Source organism: Gallinula chloropus (genome assembly GCF_964237585.1).
Source record: "Gallinula chloropus genome assembly, chromosome: 5".
Lineage (NCBI taxonomy): Eukaryota > Metazoa > Chordata > Aves > Gruiformes > Rallidae > Gallinula > Gallinula chloropus.
The window spans coordinates 16,955,190-16,976,766 of record NC_140090.1 but is presented as its reverse complement, the minus strand read 5'-3'; the positions used below and the strand labels follow the sequence as shown (position 1 = coordinate 16,976,766).

At 49.9% G+C, this 21,577-nt stretch overlaps 2 protein-coding genes across 3 annotated transcripts in view; one reads left to right on the top strand and one right to left on the bottom strand.

The window, feature by feature from the left end:
• USP37 (ubiquitin specific peptidase 37) overlaps window positions 1-12,163 on the top strand; it is a gene marked incomplete at its 5' end in the record, with an annotated part of 33,421 nt that extends 21,258 nt beyond the window's left edge. The window contains 7 exons of the mRNA XM_084265411.1: window positions 2,390-2,642; window positions 4,926-5,092; window positions 6,886-6,946; window positions 9,075-9,190; window positions 10,195-10,264; window positions 10,653-10,791; window positions 11,609-12,163. Of these exons, the coding sequence (XP_084121537.1) occupies window positions 2,390-2,642; window positions 4,926-5,092; window positions 6,886-6,946; window positions 9,075-9,190; window positions 10,195-10,264; window positions 10,653-10,791; window positions 11,609-11,696 (894 nt within the window). The 3' untranslated portion in view covers window positions 11,697-12,163. The remainder of the gene's footprint in view (window positions 1-2,389; window positions 2,643-4,925; window positions 5,093-6,885; window positions 6,947-9,074; window positions 9,191-10,194; window positions 10,265-10,652; window positions 10,792-11,608) is intronic.
• A 3,714-nt stretch (window positions 12,164-15,877) lies between these two features.
• VIL1 (villin 1) lies at window positions 15,878-21,510 on the bottom strand (the record flags this gene model as incomplete). Of its 2 annotated transcripts, none has more annotated exons than XM_084264669.1 (19): window positions 15,878-16,015; window positions 16,100-16,237; window positions 16,420-16,488; window positions 16,644-16,832; window positions 17,124-17,268; window positions 17,392-17,537; window positions 17,641-17,820; window positions 17,904-18,062; window positions 18,230-18,367; window positions 18,500-18,600; window positions 18,710-18,863; window positions 18,962-19,060; window positions 19,193-19,271; window positions 19,726-19,928; window positions 20,019-20,129; window positions 20,415-20,523; window positions 20,805-21,001; window positions 21,108-21,182; window positions 21,436-21,510. In XM_084264669.1, the coding sequence occupies 19 exons, from the start codon at window positions 21,508-21,510 to the stop codon at window positions 15,902-15,904; spliced, it is 2,481 nt and encodes an 826-aa protein (XP_084120795.1). In that variant the 3' UTR covers window positions 15,878-15,901. The 2 variants fall into 2 exon arrangements, with proteins under 2 accessions (XP_084120795.1, XP_084120796.1); XM_084264670.1 differs by having other exon boundaries at window positions 17,392-17,529; window positions 17,651-17,820.
• Between the last annotated feature and the right edge of the window lie 67 nt (window positions 21,511-21,577).

Genomic DNA, 21,577 nt, shown 5'->3' with positions numbered 1-21,577 from the left:
AGCTGTAGGGGAGGAACATGAGTGGTCAGAGGTCTAGAAAGGACAAATTTGAGGGGAAAGAGCAGGCATGTCAACTTAGTTTAAGGAGAAATCTTTGCAGGAAAAGAAAGGGATGAATGGAAACGCTTGTGCTGTTTTCTATGTTTGTGGCAGCTAGAACAAAAAGTAATAGACTAAATTGCAGGCAGTAATTTTTAGATTAAATATTAAGGAAATCTTCCCAATGCACAGCATGTATAGGGATGGAATGGATTGCTTTGGGAGAAAGAAGAAAACCCTCTTATGGAGGTCTCAGCGACAGGGTGGGCAACTGCTGTCATGCATGGCACATCTGTAGCTGGCTTGTGGTGGGGGAAGGAAGCTAGCTTGTCTTTGAAGTCCCTCATAGAAAAAGTAATTCAGATTGTTCTAAATTATTCTTCCTTGAGGTTTGTTTATGAAGAATTATAGGTAGTCTCTATTGCACAAGCCCTGTGAGTGCAGAAATTGTGGGGAAAAAAGTCTATTAATTTGAATAGCAAATTAATTATAGGCTTTCCAGCCTGTTGTGGGAAGGAGACAGTGGTGGTGAGGATTCCACATACATGACTTTATTCTTTGTGGCCTTGTCCATTGGCCGCTCCTCAACCACAGGCCTGACCAACCAACTCTTATCATTAACCAGATCCTCTGTCCTGCTGGGTGTTGTCCTGGGAGGACCTGGTGCTGGTTCCTGTCCTTGTCCTTAGGCGTTACTTGCTGCTGCGTCGCTCCCCTTGGTGGGCTTCTCGTTGCAGCTATGGTTGGAGTTGCATTAGGGGCTTGGCAGTCACTTCATAGGGACAGTAGATCCCCTGCAGGTCACTGCTTGCCAAATTGGCCTACTGTGTGGGAGAACAGCTGTAACAGCTGTATACGACATTGGGTTGTGGGGCAAATAGCAGTTATCAAGCTAAAGTGGGCAGAGCTGCAGTTTCTGTGACTTCTGCCTCTGCAGATGAAGTGGTGTTTGAAGTGCCAAAACCTTATTTAAAGCAGCCTGTTTCAGAGCCTAAGCTACTTAAAATGTATGCAAATAATTTCTAGTAGAAAAGTTGTATTCAAATGATGCACAGATGCTGCCAAGTCTTTAAAGTCCAGCCACCAAATTAGTGATAGTTGTTGGCAAAGTGCCTGGAACGAGGGTTTGCTGAAGAGCTAAACCAGTTCTGACGTTCGCAGCCTGTGGGTGCAGAGGGAGAAATTGGAAAGCTGTGAAAGCAGGTATTCTGCTTTCCTTATTTGGTGCAGGAATAGACCTGAGGAGGGGAGAGGTTTAAATCTGTCAGTTCTAATTCTGGGAGGGTGTGATGTCTAGAACAGGCAACTTGGTTGGGCAATTTCAGTTGCTAATCCTGTGCGATGAGCCGGTCTTAATACAAAATGTTTGCTGTACAAAACTCTTCTGGCCCCATTTAAGCAAAAGGGGGTAGTAAAAATGTATTTTTGTTTATTTTAACAAAGTTCTGAGGTCTATCTGAAAGCTTTTGGAGTAAGACCTGGATAAATACATCCTGATAGAAACTATTTTTTGCCATTTTTAACATAATATGGAGGTGGGGAAATCTAAGCATATGGTAAATGGTGTAATTGTGTAAGCATGTGTACATGGAGGTTATCCTCCTGATTAACAGTTAATATCAAAAGGATAGTAATTACTGTATTAGTTGCAAATGAGTGATGAGCATTAGTATTAGGAAAATAACTAAAAAAGGAAAAACTTCAGATTAAGGCTAAAGTGTTTTTCCTTTCTTCCAACTTGAAGTCATTCTGCTGTCGTGAGGAAAGACTAATTCCCCCTTTCCCTGGTTAACTGCTTTCTTCTTTGGTTTGCAGTGTCTGCCCCCAACAAGGTTTCATGTGGCAAATCTGCAGCACCAAACCAAATTTTAATTGCTCTCCATACCAGCCTGATTTCAGTTCCTATTCTTCCATCCCCATGTTCAAGTTCAGCTCCTCTCACGTTGCCTTTGTCAACAGCCTTTGTTAACAAACTTGCGCTTTCGCTGTTTTCTGCCTCAGCGCTGACTTGCCAAAGGCTTGAGAATTCATCAGAACCCAAAGGTGGAACACCAGTGTTGAAGGAGAGGAAGGAGGGAAGGATTATCTTGTGTATGTTAATCCACAGGGCCTGTAAAAACTGGTTGTAGTTTATATTTAAATATTATTCATCAGAATTCATGTAGCTACAAAGGTTGTCTCTCCACTGAGTCTCATAGAACTCTCCGTTTAATGTTAACAGAGCCGAGCTGTTATTACTCCCTGGGGGTAATAAAATATAAAATAAAGAAAAAAATCTCCCCAGAAATGTAAAGCTGATGTTATATACCTGTTTATTCAAGCACTTAATCATAACTCCATTCATCTCTAGGGTTCAAAAAGAAGCAAAATGGAGGGTGATAAATCCGAGCTGGGTAATGCTGGTTTTGATGGGATGAGTGAGGATGAGGTGCTAGCAGCTGTCTTGGAGATTAGCAAAAGGGAAGCGTCTCTGTCTCTGAGCCATGACGAAGATAAGCCCACAAGCAGCCCAGACACTGGTTTTGGAGATGACGAAATTCAGGACTTGCCAGAAAACCTTGAATCTATGGAGATGGAGAAACCCAAAGCAGCATTAGACTCAGGTAAGGTGAAGTACTGTCTGAATAGGGCTATAGTGAACTAAAGCAAGTTACTGATAACAGCAGGTCATCAGTGCACTGCTGAAACTGCCTGGCTTCCTCAGAGCTTTCTTACCCATTCCCTGTGTATAAAGTGTTTAATTCATTGGAGTGTGAAAATGTATGATCTCGTATGCCTGTCACCAGTCCAGTAAAGGTACGGTCATCTTCAGAGTTAATTCCCATTTTTTTTCCTTTCCAGATTATCACATGCTTCCACTGGTTTCTGTACCAGACAATTCCATTTGCTGAGATTTGGCAGTGTCTGGAACTTAATCTTCCATAATCAGAAAGTATTTTCATTGCTGAACTGTTGCAGCCTGGGCAGCACGGTCGCAGTGTTCACGTTGCTGATGTACAAGAGTGGTGTCTGGGGTGCAAGAACCTAGAATGCTTTCCTAAACGTGGTTATTTTGTCACTAATTAATTTAGTTCTATATCTGTAATTTTTTCTAAGACTCTTTTTATGTGAGAGCAGACCCTTGAACATAAAGAGACTCAGCATGTGAATTACGGCCTCTGACCCAGAAACATAGTTAAGTACAAGAAGGAGCCTGTTTGATCTCAGCGTGGGGAAATTGATTGTCTTCCTTCAGATGGCTGAAGGGAATTTCAGTGTTTATCATTTTCTGTGTGCTACATGCTTTCAGTCAGGTTTTTAATTCCACTAGCCTGGAAAAATCCTTCTCCTCTAAGAGCCAAAAGGTTAAATATTAACAACCAATCCCCCACTCTGACCGAAAGTCAGGCTTGTTCCGATGGACAGCCCTTGACAGCTTTCATGTTGGAAGGTGGTGTGTAAGAAAACATGGCTCTGGTTAACCTTCTTTGGGCCCTTTTTTGTACACTAATACTGCCAATGGTTGTGTAAGAGTGTGGCAACAGAAATGGATCTCTCCAGGTTTTCTTTGGAAAGTATAAGGTAATTATTTGAAGGCTCTATTGTGACACTCGAGCAAAAAGGATGTTTTTAGTAGTCTCTCCATTTGCTGATTAAGAGTGCAGTTAAACACTTGGTGCTGTGTTCAGCTTTCTGTGTGACTCTGTGTGCCCCAAACCCACCAGTATGGTTTGGCATTCAGGTGAGCTCTGTGTGTGTGTTGAGTGTCCAGTTAAGGCAGCTGGATGTAATGCACCCTGAGTTCACAATCCTGTCCTCTATAGGAAACTTAATCGGGAAGGATGCTTTCCTGTATCAGACAAGATCATTCTAAACATGATGGGCTTCACTTTGTCCATTTCTTGTAATCACTAGCAATGTTTATTTGTTTGCAAACATGGAATGATTTGTGGTGCTTTCATAAAAGCTAATGTAGATATGACAAAAGATGCCTGTTCTGCTACGTGATGCTGAAATAACGGCTGAGTCGAGTGCTCCTTTCACTGGAAGTTTTCAGAGGTCACATACTAAATTCTGTTCTGGTTTTCATCTTAAGAGGATTAGACTGATGGATTATAGTTCTGGTGGTCTTGTGTTTAAGAGGTCACAGATACTGAGACTGCCTTGTATAATCCTTGCTAATAACTAATGAGCAGATGTTGAAGTCTGTGTGGGGCAGGACTACAGAATTCCACATGTTGCGGCGTGACAGATGTTGGAGCAGGTCCTGGTGCTTTCAGCCACAAGCAAATGGGAGAATCAAAGTGTCCTGCAACTGCAGGAGGTGTAAGCAGTGGGTGAATGGATATTCACAGAAGCTTTGTCACGTACTTCTGCCATAGTGTTCACTTCAGAGGTGAACAGTTACAACCTTCATGCGCTTTTAAAGCTGCAGGTAGCATTCACAAGCTTGAGGCCTTTACCTGAAGCAAAAAGTTGACAAATTTAGACAGTGCTTGAGGTTTGTGCTTCCCCCAGTCTTCATATGACTCTGCTTTAGTTGTGGCTTTGTACATAGTACTCTCAGGTACAATATGCAATGCAAATTTTTGTAATCCGTGGTTCCTTCTAGAGAGATTTAAGTATGAGCTTCATGGCTGCAGAAACCTAGTGGTGTGTGTCATCTTAAAGATGCCAAAAGACTAAGATGACAACAGGTTTAGGTTCCTCTTGCACCTGCTGAAGTGTAAGACTGCACTTTGGAGCTTTTTCCACTTGAATCTTGTGTGAGGTGTTTTTATGGCTGGTGAGCTCTCCCGTGTCAATAGATGTCACTGTGCTGCAAGGATTGTGGTGATCTGAAAGGAATTTAGCTGGTAACAAACACAAGTCTCAGAAAAGCATAACTCTACTTTCTAATTCCTCAGGTCCTGCCAACTTCACCGAGATAACTAAAGATTTTGACGAGAATAAGGAAAACAAAACTCCAGAAGGCTCCCAGGGTGAGGTTGACTGGCTGCAGCAGTATGATATGGAGAGGGAGAGGGAAGAACAAGAACTTCAGCAGGCACTGGCTCAAAGTCTTCAAGAGCAAGTAAGAAATAAAGTTTGCTTCCTTTAGTTATCTTCCCCAGCACTGCAAAGCTGGTGGCTAAAGGAAAATCTTGTGTGTGGGCAGTAGCTGCAAAGGGATTCTGATGCTTTTTTGAGAGAACCAGATGGAAAAAGGTTTGGGTTTTTCTAGCTCTTGTCAGCAGAGTGACAGTGCTGGATACATCTGGGCACATCTTGTCTGTGCTTTGGAAACCATAAATCACATCAGACCTGCAGATCTCTCAAAGCTTTCTGTGCACGTTTTTATACATTGGCATGTAACACAATACAAAACCAGTTATAAACTGAACTAAACTTGTTTTTATCTGTCACTGAGAACCAAGCCCACCTTTTAATTTCATTGCCAGTTGCATCTTGCAGTGTGTCATGTCAAGGCTGAGTGAGAGAGACAGGTTTTAAACCAAAGGCTGGCTCACATTAGGTCGGTCTGTCCCAGTGCCTTGTTCTGGTGCTGGTAGTAGGGGATGCTTAGTGAAGGCTGTAAGAACTGGGTGTTTATGTGATCCTTCCCTCACAGTAAACTGAAAACAGGATCCCAAATAACTTAGTTTAAGACAAGAGCTTTAAATTAGCTTTACAAAGAATTGGCACCACAGGTTCTGTGCTAACCATCTGTAAGCCACTTGGATTTCAAGACCTGTAGCTGATTTCCACAAGTTTGGCTAAGCTGCTGAGAGCAGAGCGAGCGCGTAGCCAGGTCTTTCTGTAAATAGGCGCCCTTGTCGGCGCTCTATTAATACCAAAGCTGTCATGGCTTTCCTTATGAGATCTGATGTTTCCATGGCTCTCGAATTTTTCCTCTCCTATTACTCATTATGAGGTGCTGGTTGGTGTGTTCCACGCCAGATGTAGCTTTGATTCAGCAGTGCTGAGCAGTTCAACAAAGATTCCCAAACGCTTTAGAAACAGTGAGATAAAAGGCCTCATGCTAATAATGTAAAACTGCCCTTTGAGTGTCGTTCTGCTGCAGTTCTGAAGGGAAAATCTGCTATTCTAATGATGCAGGCATGGAAATGTGGTAGCTGTGGTTGCCTCTATTTGAAATATGTAGTTAGGCTTCTGCGTTCAGGTGCACTGAAAGCATTCAAACCCTGAATTAAGAAGCTGGCTCGTTAAATATTATTGACTGGCTTGCTGTAGCTGTGAGCTTACCAGAGTGGTGGGAGGAACAGGGGCATGATATTATCCAAAGATTAGAAGGGTTTGTTGACTTGAGGTTTCTTTGCAACTTGCTCATGGTAATATTTTAATACCTGGTTGTTTAGTGGTGTCTCTCTTTTGCATCCTGCCTTTGTGAATTACACCTGTTGGGTAGAACCACTCACTCTCCTCTCAAATGGCTTAGAAATAATAAAATCTGCCAGGATTTAATGACTTTGTCCTCAGCTGGCTTTGGGCAGAAGAAGTCTAAATTTTGCCGAAGTGTGAGGAGCTTTGTGTGGAAGTGACAGCTTTCCTTAGCAAAAGGACTGCAAATTCATTCGGATGCTTTTCAAATTAACGAGCATTCGGTGTTACTAGAGACTTGCTCTGCTGCATACCAAACTTCAGGAGCTTTGATGAGCCTTAATGAAGGTTTGTCACAGGTTCTGTTTCACGGGAACATTGGACTCTCGCTGGTTGCAAACATTCCTTCACACAGAACCTTTAATTTACAATGTCAGGTTTGTTGTAGAAACCAGAGCAGCACAGTTTCAATGGAAAAAAGAGCACCACAAGAATTTTAAACAGTGAAGTGTCTCAATGAGCTAAGTTTTGTTCTCTTCCCATCAGGAGGCACGAGAACAAAAAGAGGATGATGACCTTAAACGAGCCACGGAATTAAGTCTACAAGGTGACAGTTATTTAACTTCTTCCAGGATGTGCTTTTGAGGGAAAATAGATCTGTCTGTATGAGTGCAGCTCCTGGGTGTCTGTAAGGCAGCGGGGACTTCACTCTCCTTCTGGTGTGTGCTGTGTTGTGTTTGGCTTTGCTTGGGTCAGCTTTTGTGGCTCTTGATGAAAAACTTAATGTGAAAACCAACTTATTTCATGTTCCTGATTTATTTTTTTACATATTTTTTATATATAGGTGTAATGTATATGAAATTATAATACATGTTTAATATCTAATGTTGATACTAAGAGTGCAAAACGGACCTTGGAATTTTGCCTTCCCAGCAAAAGCCGTTGTACTAATGGCTCTAGTCAGAACATAAGGATCATTTCTTACTTGCATTGCTGTGTTGGTGCTAATTAATTAATTAATGCCTTAGCCCTGCCCAGAAAAATGAATAAGTGCTCTATCTGATACAGGGTGGGAGGGAGACAGACCTTGCTGCAAGGTATAGCTGTTGGGGGTGAAAAAAGAAACCCAAAATAGATGATCTGTCTCTTCCGGATCCCGACAGCGGGGTGAGCCTCAGGCACTGTTTAACTCTTGTCTGAGGCTGGCAGGGGAGTGATTTCACATACTCTGGCAGAGCAAAGCACAACAGAGAGAACATGCCTGCTCCAGAGAGGGAGGGGTGATGAAGTGTTGTGTTAAGAGAGTCGCAGCTGCTCAGACACCTTTAAAAGCCCTCAGGTATTACTGTGTCTGCTTCTGAAGTAAGTTGAATTCTGCTTAGACATCCCTGAGCTGGAGTCCTGTCCCCTGATGAGCTCTGGCAGGCTGAGTGCCTGGTCCCTTCCTTGATTTGTGGCCGGGAAATGTCAAGCACCAAAAATCCTTCCTCTTCTCGATGTGCAGTCACTTCACTTAAACATGAGCATTGCCTTGTGCTTCTCAGCTTGCCACTGTTTATTTGTGAGGCATGGACCAAGAGCAGTTCAAGGTGCTAATAATCCTGACATATAGCTGGCAGTATTCATCTTGGGTTCCTGGTGGTGCTGCAGCCCAAGGACCACTGGTCATCTGGGGACCACTGGTGATGTGGCCTTTAGCAATACCCATGGCAGGCGGGTATCTCGTGCAGAGACCTACCTAAGTGGCTGTGTTTCTTGGCTGCAGTCTAGTTTACAACAGCCTGAGTAAGTGTGGAAACCAGCAGTAAAATACTCTGTTAAAGGGTTTCCTCTGTAAACTTCCCAAGAAGCTTACACTTAACCCAGCGTCCGATGGTTTTACAGGGCACGCAGCATGCGAGACTCTGGCAAAGCATCTCTGCCATAGCTGGTGTGATGGTGTCTTCAAGGGAAAAATAACATATCCTGAGCAGTGTCCTGTTAATCTCAACTTCTCACCCACCCAGGACCTCATAGCTTTAATTTAGCTGGTGAAAGCATAGCTACTTCCCCTACTGAGTACTGTACAAAACCTTAAGTTGGTCGGGTGGCTTCAGAATCCCAGGAAGTTTGGAACAGCCTGTACAGGGAGCAGTGGTGCCTTCCGGCTCTTTACAGAAAGCTGCCTGCATTTTGCTCAGCCAAGCAAACTGGAAGTTCCTGTGGTGAGCGGCCTTCTTACCATTGAAAACAATGAAAAGATGCCCGTTGCCAGCAGTAGGGTTTTGATGCCAGTTTTAATTGAAAAATTCACTTTGTTAATGCAACTTATAGTTAAAAATGTAATTCATGGCTTCTCACTGCAGAAACTTCCCTGACCAGTCTGGCTGTACTCCTGTTAATGTCGGTCCTGGCTGCAGACCACCAGTGCTCTGAGGCGAACTGGGTGTTCAAATGCTCTTTTATAGCCCAGCTGTCATTGCCATAGTGCCCTTTTGTAAAAGTGTGAGAGAGATGATGCTGAAATGAATTCTGCAGTCCCAGATGCTCCTCTTAACTGTTGCTCTGACAAGTAGGAGAAGGGAGAGACAGCTTTTAGTTGGAAATTCAAAATCTCCTGCTTCCTTTGGAAAGGAAGTTTGAGACACGAGCATTTTATTGCAGTTGTTGATGTGGGTAGATGTACCTCAACCTGTTTTGAATTCCTGTGTGTGCCACAGCTTCTCACGCAGTGTCGTTGTTTCCATGCTATCTAGAGTTTAACAGCTCTCTCCTGGACAGCATTGGTTCTGATGAAGACTCTGGGAATGAGGATGTTCTTGACATGGAGTATTCAGAAGCAGAAGCAGAAGAGCTGAAAAGAAATGCTGAGGTGTGGTCTATGATTTCAAAAGCTACCTGTGAAACACAGCTCTTTACCATCAGTTTAGTGTTGGGGGCAGTTTTACAGAGCAGGGGTGGAGTCTAGAAAAGTTTCTTATGTTCCAAAGTGAGAAGATAGAAAATTTAAGTCCTTAATCTGTCCTATTGTTGTTTTTTAATTAAAAAACCCCAAAACAACAAAAAACCAAAAAGAAACGCCAACCAGCTGCAGTGACCCTCTGAGCCTCTTTAAGATGTGGATAATGGTGGAGAAGAGAGTAATTTTATACTAGAAACATGTAAAGTGCTGACATGAGATGTTTTCTGGAAAGAGAGGACTTCAGCCAGGGTGCTATTGTAGTTGAGGCACCACAGGCTTCTAGGTGCTGCACCAGCAGAACTGAGGAGTTTTGAAAGTATCGCGAGTGAATCACGTCGGTAACACTTCCTGGTCAGAGGGGATTAAAAGAAACAGTGGTCAAAAGCCAATCACCACTGTTTAGTTTTATTGTCAGTGAATAGGCAGAGCACATTTCCTGCATGCAGAGTGCAGGGTGAGAGAATCTGGGCTGTGCAGTCATTGCTGGCTGCTGAACCTGCGCACCGTTACCCAGGGTGTTTCTTCGGTACGGCCAGAGGGTGCATGGTGTGTGTGTGTGCCCTTCTCTGTGTTTATTTGGTGAATTAACTCTGACATCAGTGGAAGTCACTCAGGAAATGATTGTTTAGATAACTTTGTGGTGTAGAGCTTGTGTCGGCGTCTGTTCTGAGGTCAGGGGGCTCCTTCTGCATTTTCATCCCCTGCTGAAAGAATGGATAGGACAGGAGGCTTCTTCCCACTTCCAGAAGGACTTTTCCTTTGGTCTGAACTGGGGTGTCTGTCTCTAATCCTTGGTGGGGTTGCAGCTCTGAATACAGTAGCCAAAGCTGTTATCTTGGTATAAATCACCTTGTCTGGAGACTACACGGGACAGAAGTGAATGCCTAAAAGCTTTAATTGGACTGTGTTTTCAGACAGGAGAGCTTCCCCACTCCTATCGGCTCATCAGCATCGTCAGCCATATCGGAAGCACATCATCTTCAGGTAAAAGATAACATGCTCTAGTCTTCATCTCTTATCTAGCTTCAAAAACCCAAACAACTGTAATGCAGAGTTGCCATAGCGGGCTTATGTGCAGAGAAGAATTCAGGCAGCAAAGCAAGTCGCCTGTCTTGGCTTGCTGCTGGGGCAGCAGGTTCAGGATGCCGCAGTACCCAACCGCAGCATGTGGACAAAGTACTGCTCCTGAGGTCTGTGGAATCATTTGTGCTTGTTACCAGTTCACTGATGGGGTTTTAGGGGTGGTTTGGGGTTTTAAGGGTATGCCTTAGCCATTTAAGTCTAGTGCAGGTTGCTGGAACAGGGCATATAGCTGTCTGGCTTACTGGTTGAACTGTGGCACGAAGAGAAAGGGGTGTTCTCTCTTTTTAAGGTCATTATATCAGCGATGTCTATGATATCAAGAAGCAGTCCTGGTTCACCTACAATGACCTGGAAGTGTCTAGAACTCTAGAGGCCACTGTTCAGTGTGACAGAGACCGAAGTGGTTATATCTTCTTCTACATGCACAAGTAGGTATTTCGGTGGTGGTGACCACCTGCTTGTGAGGAAATGGGCTTCTCTTCCTCTAGTCCTCTGGGTTGGTTTGGAAAGTATCTCTGGGTATTTGTCAGGAGCAATTGTAGTCAGAGTTACATGTAAGGATAACAAAATTGAAATGCTTTGAGTTCATTAGTACATAACTAATACATAAGCTTTTAATGAGACATGGTAAATCATCTTCTAAGAAGGGGATTCAGTGCCTCAGCTGCGCATTTGTTGCACCAGGAATTGTAACGGAGCTTGTGTTTTCCTTAAGTGCCATGGTACTTGTAAGTGCCCTTATCCCTGCTCCTAACAGTTGTGTTCCTGCCATGGTCATCTCAGGACATGGGCAAGATGAGTTTTGTAGGTAGAAGCGATACCTTTCTCAGGCACGCCAAACTGAAAAAGGGGTTTTGTGCCTCAGCTTGTCCCTTCTTCTGCCTTTTCTGGTTGTGCTAATAAAGGACATTGCTTTATCTGCAGCCTGCCTCTTGTGTTGCTCCTGATCCCTTTACCAGCCAGGACTTATTTCTACTATTGGTGCTGGTCTCTGAGGCTGGCCACTGACCTTAGTCACTGTCATAAATGGGAAAAAGTGCCATGGGATTCAAGGAGCCTTGCTTAGAGATGCCAGACAAGGCACCTTCCTCTGCCAGGATCTGTGACCCTTGAGTTTGTAGATCAAATCCAGTTGCTGGTTCCCTTGGGGCTGTTGTAGCAAATCAGTTGCTGGTTCCCTTGGGGCTGTTGTAGCAGTGTGTTGTGGTACAGGAGTTTCACTGTCTGACTCTCCCTCTGTCCTAGGGATATCTTCGATGAATTGCTAGAAACAGAAAAAAATGCACAGCCACTTAGCATGGAAGTTGGAAGATCAGTTCGTCAGTCTCTGTGAAGAGTAAAACACCTTGCTCCTCCTGAGGAGCAGGGAGGATTCTGAACTTGTGCCAGACACACAGGAGTAGCAAACAGCTCAGGGCCAAAACAAGAGACAAAAAGGTAGAAGCATGGGACGCTCGGTTTGATGAACCATCTGTGCAAGTCCTGGGCCTCTGAACCGCTCGTTTAAATCTTGGCATCCCAGAGCGATCCTCCTGTGGTGAAGTTTTCATTGTTCCTCAGATAATTTTGTCAGCATGGAGCCTTAAAGAGTTGCATCAAGCCACTAGACTACAGCTGCTCGTAAACTGAATTACAAAACAAAGTGCAAAAAGAGACTCTCCTTTAAAAGCCCATTCACCGAGAGGCGTGAGTGGCAGAGATTTACATATCACACAGCTTCTTTTCGGTTGGTTTTTTGGGTTGGTTGGGGTTTTTTTTTTGTCTCCAAGAGCAATTTAAGCAATAGATTCTGTACCCTGGCGTGTGTTGTGTTAGTAATATTCACTGGAAACCCAGGTCACCACACAGGCACTTGCCAGTCCCCTCGCTGCCGGGTGCCTGGGAGCCACCCAGGCTGATGCCGTTTGGTGTGGGTGGGTTTGTCAGCGCTCCGCTGCTCGCCTGCGGCTCCGGGGAGCAAACTGCTGGTGCTGCGGAACGTGGCACAGCACCAGCTCTGGCGGTGGCTGCTCCGACACCGCTCGCTGCCATCCTCCTTTAGACCTGAGATGATACCTGGGGCTCCTTTTGCTTTGCAAGTTCTGTTCCTCGGCTCGTGTTCCTCATGAGGCTGTTGAGTAAGTGCTGCTCGGAGGGGAGAGCCCTCTCCTTGGGTGTTGTTGTATTTCCGCACTGGAGTTGTGTTGTTTAGGGCTGCTTCAGTGTATCTCTGCGGGGAGGTGAGCACCTGGAGCAGGCTGAGAGCACTAGCAGGAGGCTGAGGAGGGAAGGAGCGTCCTAGCGTTACTCTTCCTGCACAGGTCCTCAGGGAGCAGTGGGAGAGGGCAGGGTCTGCAGAGTACTGCTTGGAGCTTGAATTGTTCTTCAACTGAACCACAGTCTTGCCTTGGACGTCTCGTATCCCAGGGTAAGAGGGCTTTTACTGCAGCTATGCCTCTGTTCTCCCTTCTTGGGGAGCGTGGGGCGCTCAAACTGTGAAACTAAACCAGGTGGAAAGCTTTCAGAAACCCCACGTTCAGCATTAACAGAACCTGGGTAGGAAGGAGCGTTGTGTTTTATGAGGTAGAGGAACGTGGTGCTCCTTTTATAGCCTGTTTCAGGGGGGGGGGGAAGGCCTAGTGACTTCATTTTTTTTTCAGCACCTTCGCACTTATTTAGCATGGGCAGATGTTCCCTCTGGGTGGCATTTACTCGTTTTGGAGAAACTGCTGCTGTTAAGCAGGGTAGTTCCTCTTGCTTTGCCCTCTAGTTCTGATTTTTTCAGCCTGACTTTTTTTTTAATTATTATTTTATTTTGAGATTAAATACTTTTTTTTTAAAAGACAAACACAAAACAGAACCCCACCTTTTGTGCTGCCAGGATAGTTTCTGGGTTGTTTTTTTTTTTTAACTACCATTCAGAGTTTCTCAGGAATAATAAATCAGCTGAAGCAAAGCAGGCAAAACCATCGATGTAGGAGACAGCAGGCACCTCTCTCCTGTGCACCTCCGCACTAGAGTTCACCCTGGCGGGCTGGCATGGGGACGCTACCTCAGGGGCCTCTTCTCACCTCTGTGGGTGACACGGGGTGACGACTGCTGGTAGCTCTCTCCAGGCCGAGCGTTTTGGGGACCCCTGTGTAGTGAGAAGACCGACTGACCTTGCAGCCCACCTGTCGGGGTGAGGCCGGTGGAGCGGGTCGGGGTGACATCTTTCTGGTTCCCGAGCGAGGAGCCGTTTGGCTGCAGACCTGGCAGAACGTTGATGGTGTATGATGCGGCCCAAGTGGGTGTAAGTGTTAATTTATTACAGAGCATTCTACTTCCCCACTGCCCCTGCCGATTCGGGTGGGCTCCTGGCCCGTGGGAAGAGGCAGTGACACAGCAGTTGCCCTTGGAACTGATCGCCCCTGCGAACGCGATGAAGGGACTGCTCCGTCCAGGGGGCAGACCTGTTCTCCCCAGATGCACCCTACTTAGTGCTGTAAATAACTGGTATTCCTGTAGCATCAGAAGTCAGCTCTGCGTGTTTGGGTGGCGAGGTTGGTTTTGGAAGGCGTTGCACTCCGGTTAATTTATAATACAAGCAAACATGGCCTGACTTCTCAGTCAGGCTTTAAATGTTTGCTTAGAACCAGTTTGTGTTTGGATCACGGTGCAGAAGCTGATGCTTGCAACCAGCGTTCCTTGTTTTGTGAACAGTTCTTGCATATTATTCTAGCCATGAAGAGTTTGCAGACATCTGTTAATTACTTTAAGCTTTTTTGTTTGGCGTAAGGCGGCTCAGTTGCACCTTCAGCCTGGCAGGAGTGTCCATGGAGCCCCTTCCTTGCAGAAACCAGCTTCCTCTCTGAGAGCAGTGGGGACGAAGACTGTGTGTCATCCTCGAGAGATGCTGGAACATTCCCACTGCTCAGAGCTCAGTAATACCATCCCCTTCCAGGGTGGGATCCTGGCCTTGGGTCATAGACAGGGGGAGAAGCTTGGCTGCAGTGCCTGAACATGGGTGGGCTCTTCCTCAGATCCACGGAGCTGCAGTTAAACATTTACCTGCTCCTGAGTCAGCTCTGTTCAGTCCAACTGTGATTCAGCACATATAAACACGAGGAGCTCCCTGTCTTGCCATTCCTCCTGCCCCTTCGTTCTGTGCTCGCGATGATTTGGTCTTGACTTACTCCCCTACTCTGAGAGGTGCAAACCCACTCATGCCAGCAAACTGGGGCTCGTGTGTGGGTCCCTGGGGTCCCTGGCGCTGCGCAAAGAGCTTTGGCAAAGCAAGGACTGGTTTCCTGACTGAGGCAGCAGCCCGTGAGGAGCGGAGCAGGAGGAGGAGAAGGAGTGGGGCTGTCCAGTGGCTGTGGCATCGGCTTCCACCTTCCATGCAGCGCAGACAACCGTCGCCTGTGCATCTGCCTTCCCCCCCAGAGCAGCGCTGATGACCTGTCCACGTCTCGCTGCGCTTCACCCCGGCGTGGGGCATGGTTGTGGGGCACGATCGTGGGGCACGTGGGGGTCGCTGTGCTTCGGGGAGGGGCTGGGAGTTAACTCATCCGCTTTGTTTTCTTTTCAGTGGCGCTAATTATCCCTGTAATTGCCCGCCAAAGAGAAAAAGGGGTGCGGGACCCCTGGCAGAGCTGTCCATGTAGTTCTGCTGCCAGCCCCCAGCCTTGCCTGCCGCGGGGTGGCCACTGCCTGTTCCTGCCTGCACCCCGACTTTCTGGTTCTTTACACTGTTGATGTGGAGCAGCACTTTTCTCTGTGTTTTAGCAGACCTGTTCCTCTCTATTTCTTTACAGTTTTTGCTCTTGGGTTCCCCCCACCCCTTTTTAAATGATGTGTAGATAGATTTTTGTGAAATTAAAGCCTCTTTATTAACCCTGTCTTGGTTTGGGAGCTTCTTTCTCCGCTGCCTGTTGAACGCTGCAGATGAGGGGCACCACACCTCTGCCCTGTGTTCACTGTTGGGACTTTGCTCAGTTTTCCAGGAACTTCATGTGTGTGTTCAGCGCTTCCCTGCAGGTGAAAATCCAGGGCCCCCTGCCCGAGGGCACTACTGTGGGTGACCCCCAGCCCCTCACTGGCCCCCCAGAAGATCCCAGGTGGGAGGGAGATGCCTTCCTCCCCTCCTGGGGACAGGACAAAGGCTCTTAGGTGTCTGTCCCTGGACCTCGGTCGTGCCCTCAGCCTGGGGCTTGTCACTTTTCCCTCTGGTACTGCACGTGTTTACTGAGGTTCACACGATAAGGGAGGGAGCGGCTCCAGCTGTATAATAGACCTTTGGTCCCAAGCTGTGGGTGCTGGGGTGGGAAGGGAGAGCTCTGGATGGGAAGGGGCTGTCCCTCCACACACTGGGGCTGAAGAAGCTGAGCATCCTTCCCTGTGTCACCTCAGTGCCTGGCCAAGCCCCACATCCCCCCCCCATGCACCATCTCTTTGCCTCATAAGCCCCCCAAGGACCTGACCCCGGGGTTGGAGGAAGATGCAGCCCCACTCTCAAAATATATAATATTTTTTTATTTCATTCAAGCTAGAAGCTGGGGCTGGGCACAGGCTGCTGCCTTAGAAGAGTCCTTTGTCCTTCTTGAGTTTCTGCTGTTTCCACAAGGGCAGGTTGCCAAAGGCAGAACGCTTCATGCCAAAGACAGCCTGGAAGTCCTGGTCGGAGAGGTGGCACTGTGGGAGGAGAGAGGAGGCTGAGCTGAAGCTTTGGGGAGCTTCCCCTGTTCCCCCCCCAGCAGCTCCCCAGCCTTAACTCACCTCCTTCCTGCTGGGATCCACCCCCTGTGGCAGGTCATCAGCCGCGGTGTTCACCAGTACGGACAGGGGGAAAGTCTCCAGTTTTTCAGGGAGGAGGGTGGTGGTGGCAGTGAAGACTTCTTGCTTGGTTGTGAGCACCTGGATGAAGAGGACAGGGTCACATCGGGGGCTGCCCTATGTCCCCAGGAGCACCAGGATGGCTCCAGGTCTCCCCTCACTGGAGGATGTGTCCTTGCAGCACCTCATGCCCCCTGCCAAAGGGATGGAGGGGTTTCTGTGCCCACTCCCACCCTGGCCCCCGTTGTCCTTGTGACACTTACTGAGGTGAGCTGCCCCAGGTTGCTCTCATCCCCCAGCTCGGCTCGCAGTGCCTCGTAGGATTTCTTGTCCTGGGAAGGGGACAAAAGCTCTCAACCCCAGGGCCTGGGCAGGGATCAAGGTAAACTGCCCCCCATACCTGCTAGCCAGGGCCAGGGCCAGAGCCAGATCTGGTCCCCAGCTGTGAAGGGTCCCCACAGTCTTTCCAGCCCCCCTCACGACTCACATCCCAGTTGAGAGGGTCCCAGGCCAGGAACCAGCCAGTGAAGGTGGGGGGCTCGTGGCCCTGCTTCACCACGATGATGGGGGTGTCGAGGTCACGCCCGCTGGGGTGGCTGCGCAGGTACTCCTGTGCCATCACTGCTGCTGCCTCTTTCTCTGATTCATTGGCACCTTTCCCAATCCAGAAGAAAACCTGCAACAGGGTCACCATGTGCAACACTGAGGTGGGATGGGGGCCCTCTGGGGCTGTGTCTAATCCATAGCTGGGGGCATGTGGGATCTGTCCACAGCAAAGGACACTGGGAATCCATCCTCACCTATCCCCGGAGCAAGGGGGATGGAAAAAACCAGCGTGGGGCCAGGGACATGAGAGTTCCCAGCCTCTCATCCCACCACCTCTGCCTGCTGCAAGTTCTCTGCCCTGCCATCAGGGACATCAGCTTGCGGGATCAAAGTCCCCCTGCTCCATGTTGCTCCAGCTCACCTGGTCCCAGGTGTCCAGCAGATAAACATCATTCTCCTCCAAGTCATCCTGGGTGAAGTCTACAATCTCCGTGGCCAGGAAGGTGCCCGTCTTGTTGGAGCACTCAAAGAGTCGGGGGGACACAGAGGAGTTCTCTTCCTGCAGCCTGGTGGGGGGAAACACAGGGGGGATGGTGGGAACAGGGCTCACTTCACTCGGGCACTGGTGGCCCATCACACCCCCAACAAGGGTGGGCAGGGACAAGGACCCACGGGCACAGGCCTGTTACCTCTTGTTGTTGGCATACTGGGACTTGCCCCCCAGGGCCACCCAGAACTCGGCTGGCTCCTGTCCCTCCGCAACCACCGGCTTCTCTGACTTGGAGATGATGTCAGCCACCGTCTTGCCCATCTCACGCTCATCCCCACTGCAGCCCTGCAAAGTGAGCGTGGCCGCTCCATCACCAGCCCCAGCCGAGGGGACAGGGGCATCGCCCCTGGGGGTGGCACCCCCCGCCACGGTGCCCAGCAGTACTCACCTTCCCATACCAGAGGTAGCAGGTGCTGGGAGTTTTTAGCACAAAGACATCATTGGAGTTGAGGGAGGAGGCACGGACGGGCACCTCGAAGGCCTTGGTGTTGTACTCGTTGGTGCCGTGGACTTGGAAGAGGCGGGTGGAGGGAGTGGGCTCCTTGTTGCCTGCCCGTGAGGTGCCACCCTAGGAGGATGGAGACAGGAGTTACACCACCAGTACTACACCCTCACCCACCTGCCTGTTCCCCCTGGCAGCCCTTCACTCACCGCATACACCACCATCTTGCCCTTGAAGATGGCCATCAGGTGGGCTGGCTCCTTGCCCATGGTGACACGGATTTGCACGGGCTCGTTGTTATACTTCTGATCCAGGAAGACGGTGTGGTAGGCAGAGGCGGCCAGCTCGTCCGTGCTGGCTTGGCGGCCCTGGGCAGGGCAGAGGAGAGCTCAGCACCCACCACAGCACCCTTTCCTCTCGTGGGGAAGGGCACTGGCGTTGTTATTCCCATAGAGTCATGCTTTGGGCAGAACCCCCCCCCCAGTCTGAGGAGGTACCACTGTCCCCCACCACGGGTCAGTGGGGAGGGTCTCACCTGCCAGAGGTAGATGATACGGTTCACCTTAGACCCCACTGAATAGGTGTAGAGCACCAGGTAGCAGTCCCCACCATAGAAATGGCCCAGCCACCGCTTCTCCACAGGCACCAGCTCCTGGTTCTCCACACGCCAGACCTAGTGGGACAGGGGTAGGGTTATGCTGCTGCCAGGGCTGGTGCATCCCACAGCCCCTGGACCCTGCTGCATCTCCTGGCACAGCCTGGGGGTGCCCCGACAGGGTCCCACGTGCTGCCTCTGACACCCTACCTCCACCTCCCCAGATCCATCATCCACCATCTTCTGCTGGGCGGCCATCTGAGGCTTGGCGTGCAGTGTGGTGGCATCAAACTTGACCTGCTCCACCTTGGCTGCAAGGAAGGGTAGGGAGCTGAACTGTATCCCCACAGCTTCCCCCCCCCGCCTTCCTTCCCCCATCCCAATCCAGGCAATCCTGCAGCATTGGAGGGGAAAACTCACCCACTTTGCCCACAGTATGGGTCTTGCCCAACCCGCTGGTCTGGTTGGGGACAGTCCATTTTTGGAAGAGCTGCCTGAAGATGGTTGACTCAGACCCATCGTTCTCTGTCTCCACGCTGGTGCTGGCTGGGTAGTTTTTGGCTTTGATGAAACCCTGGGGGGAAATCAGACCCAAAACATTGGCATGGGGTGTCCAGCAGCCCTGAGGAGCAGCCCAACTATCCCATAACCAACGCCCAACCCAACACCCACCAGTGCCCTGCTCATCGCCTGCTGCTTCTCCTCCTTGTTGGCATTCTTGCCCTTCCACACAAAGATCTTGAGACCTCCTTGATCAAGGATGTAGCAGTCCTTGATGGGGGAGACAACAGCAGAAATTAGGACTTTGGGCAGCTTTAAGCACTTCACCTACCACAGCAGCTTCTGAAGGGTTAAAGCTGACAAAGAAGTTGGGTACCCACAAGCAGCCCACAGGTGACACACCTCATGCAGGAGCATGTCTTGAGTCAGGGGTCGAATCGCCACTTCCTGTATGACCAGGTTTCCACTGGAGTTGGAGACGCTGGCAGGGAGAAAGGGAGGAGAAGGGTTGGAAACGAGCTAGAAATCCCCTCCCCATCCCCACCTTGTGGTGGTACACAGGGACCCTCTTCGCCCTGCCATGGTGACAAACTGGCTTGCAGGTTGCTCTGCCTGCAGCAGGCCTGTACCCAGCCCTGCCCACAGCACTAGTGGCCACGGGGAGGGACTAAAGGAGTGTCAGATGGGATGGGGCCATCTAGGGACATTGACACCATGTCCAAAGGTCAACGCTAGCACAAGCATCTCTGCATCCAGCACCAACTCTGTTGACACCAGGGGCTCCCTTTCTCCAGCAGCACCCAAAGGACCTGTCCCCACCCCTGCAGTGCCTTGACCCCTCCTGATGTCTGACCACGGAGACAGGAGCTGTGGGACAGAGCAGACCTGGCACCCCATGAGATGCCCCCACGGGTGACCCCCCCTCAGCAACTCACTGGTAGAGCTTAAGAGAGGTTTTGAGGTTCTTGTCCACTTTGTCATCCGGGGTGGCAGCCTTGATGTCCCTCTTCTCACCCAGCACGTGCGTGAGGACCTTCATGAGCCCTGGCGAAGCACCCTCATTCTCGCCATCCACAACGCCCACTTGGGCACGGCCCCCGCGCTCCCGGTCACGGATGTCCTTGGCCAGGGTCATCGCCTGCACCCATAAAGGAGGGGTCAGCCCAGATCAGGGGGTGGCCCGACACCCTTTTCATCCAGAGGGGACCCTGGGGGACCCTGGCCATACCTTCAGTCTCTCGTTCCGGTTGCTCTCGGGGCCGTTCCACTGGATGATGAGCTGGCCCAGGTCCAGCAGGAACACGTCACCTCGGTTGAAGCTTTTCCAGCTCATGTCCACCTGCAGCGGGACAGGACTGGGGGTCACCAAATAACAAAGCACCTGGCTCCTGCCAGCTCAGAGCAGGTGCCTCCAGCCTGAATTCCCCTTCCCGGCTCCCAGAGGAGCTTTTTGCAGTGAGATTGTCCCCGAGGCAGTGTGCCATGGCCCTTCACATCCACCCTGCCCTCTGCTCAAGGGCAGTTGTGTCTGTGGAAGGGCTCTGGCCTGATCCAACCCTGACCCCAAACAGCATCTCTGCACAGAGGTTGGTGGCTGGGGAGCACCCAACACCAAATAACTCACCTCTGTTGCCATCACGTTCTTCTTGCCCTTGACGTGCAGCAGGCGCTGGACATTGTAGGTGTTCGTTTCCACATGCTTCATGCCCGAGGCCACCCCACCCTTCTTATAGCTGCAGGGGGGATGGATACGGTGTCAGCCCTGGGCCCCCTCTTGCTCCAGCGTGCTCCCCCTCCCACCTCTGTGTGCAGGGAGATGTTGGGAATCTCTGACTCACCCAGGTGGGTGATAGATGGAGCGAGTCCAGCTCCAGATCCTCCTCCCACCTCCTCCAGCTCACTGGGACAGGGCTACCCCATCCCCACGGAGCAAGTCCCCATGGGCAGCATGCAGAAGGAGCCCTCCCCACCACCACCCAGTGCAGGAGCAGGTCCCTGGAGGTGTCTGACATACATGAGTCCCTGCTTGAAGTAGGCGCGGAAGGTCTCGCTTTCGTAGCCCTGGACCTCGCGGTGCTGCACGGCTACCGTGCCCAGGTGGTCATCCATCTGGGTGGTGTAGATGGCAGCTGCCCCCTGCTCATCCTGGCTTGAATCCTTGCCCAGCCAGTAGTGGATGTTGTAGCTTAAAGTGCTCCCGGTTTTACGCGTCTGTGAGACACCAGTCCTCATTAGGAGAGCCCCTGTGTCCCCAGGGACACCCCTCCCTGCACCCCAGCCCATCCCCAATCCCCCACGGGACCCCAGGCAGCCCTACCGACAGCAGGACGTAGCAGTCCCCCTCGTAGAAGTTGCCGTAGCTTTTGGTGGGCACTGGCACCATCTCCATGTCCTGCAGAAGGAAGGGAGACATCAGCCCCAGAGAGGACCACCCCCATCCCAGCCCTGGACACCCCACTTCCCCCAACTCCAAAATCTGGGCAGGTTTAATCCCAGGTGCTAAAATGGCACTGGGAATACAAAGGTGGGGTCTTTCCTCCTGCAGCCCCCCACCTCCACCCTCCCCTCCCCCCCCCCCCCCCCCGACAGCCTGGTGACGGGTGCCCAGGTGATGCTGGGTGCCCGGGTTGCGCCCCTGTCCCCACCTCAATCCGCCATATCTGGATGCCAGGTGTGGTCTTGTTGAGTGTCCGGCTGACTTTGGTGCTGAGCTCCACCATGGTGACAGGTGCTGCAGGCAAGGAGACCTACCGGGCATCGGCAACACCCTCGTTAATGGCAGGCAGT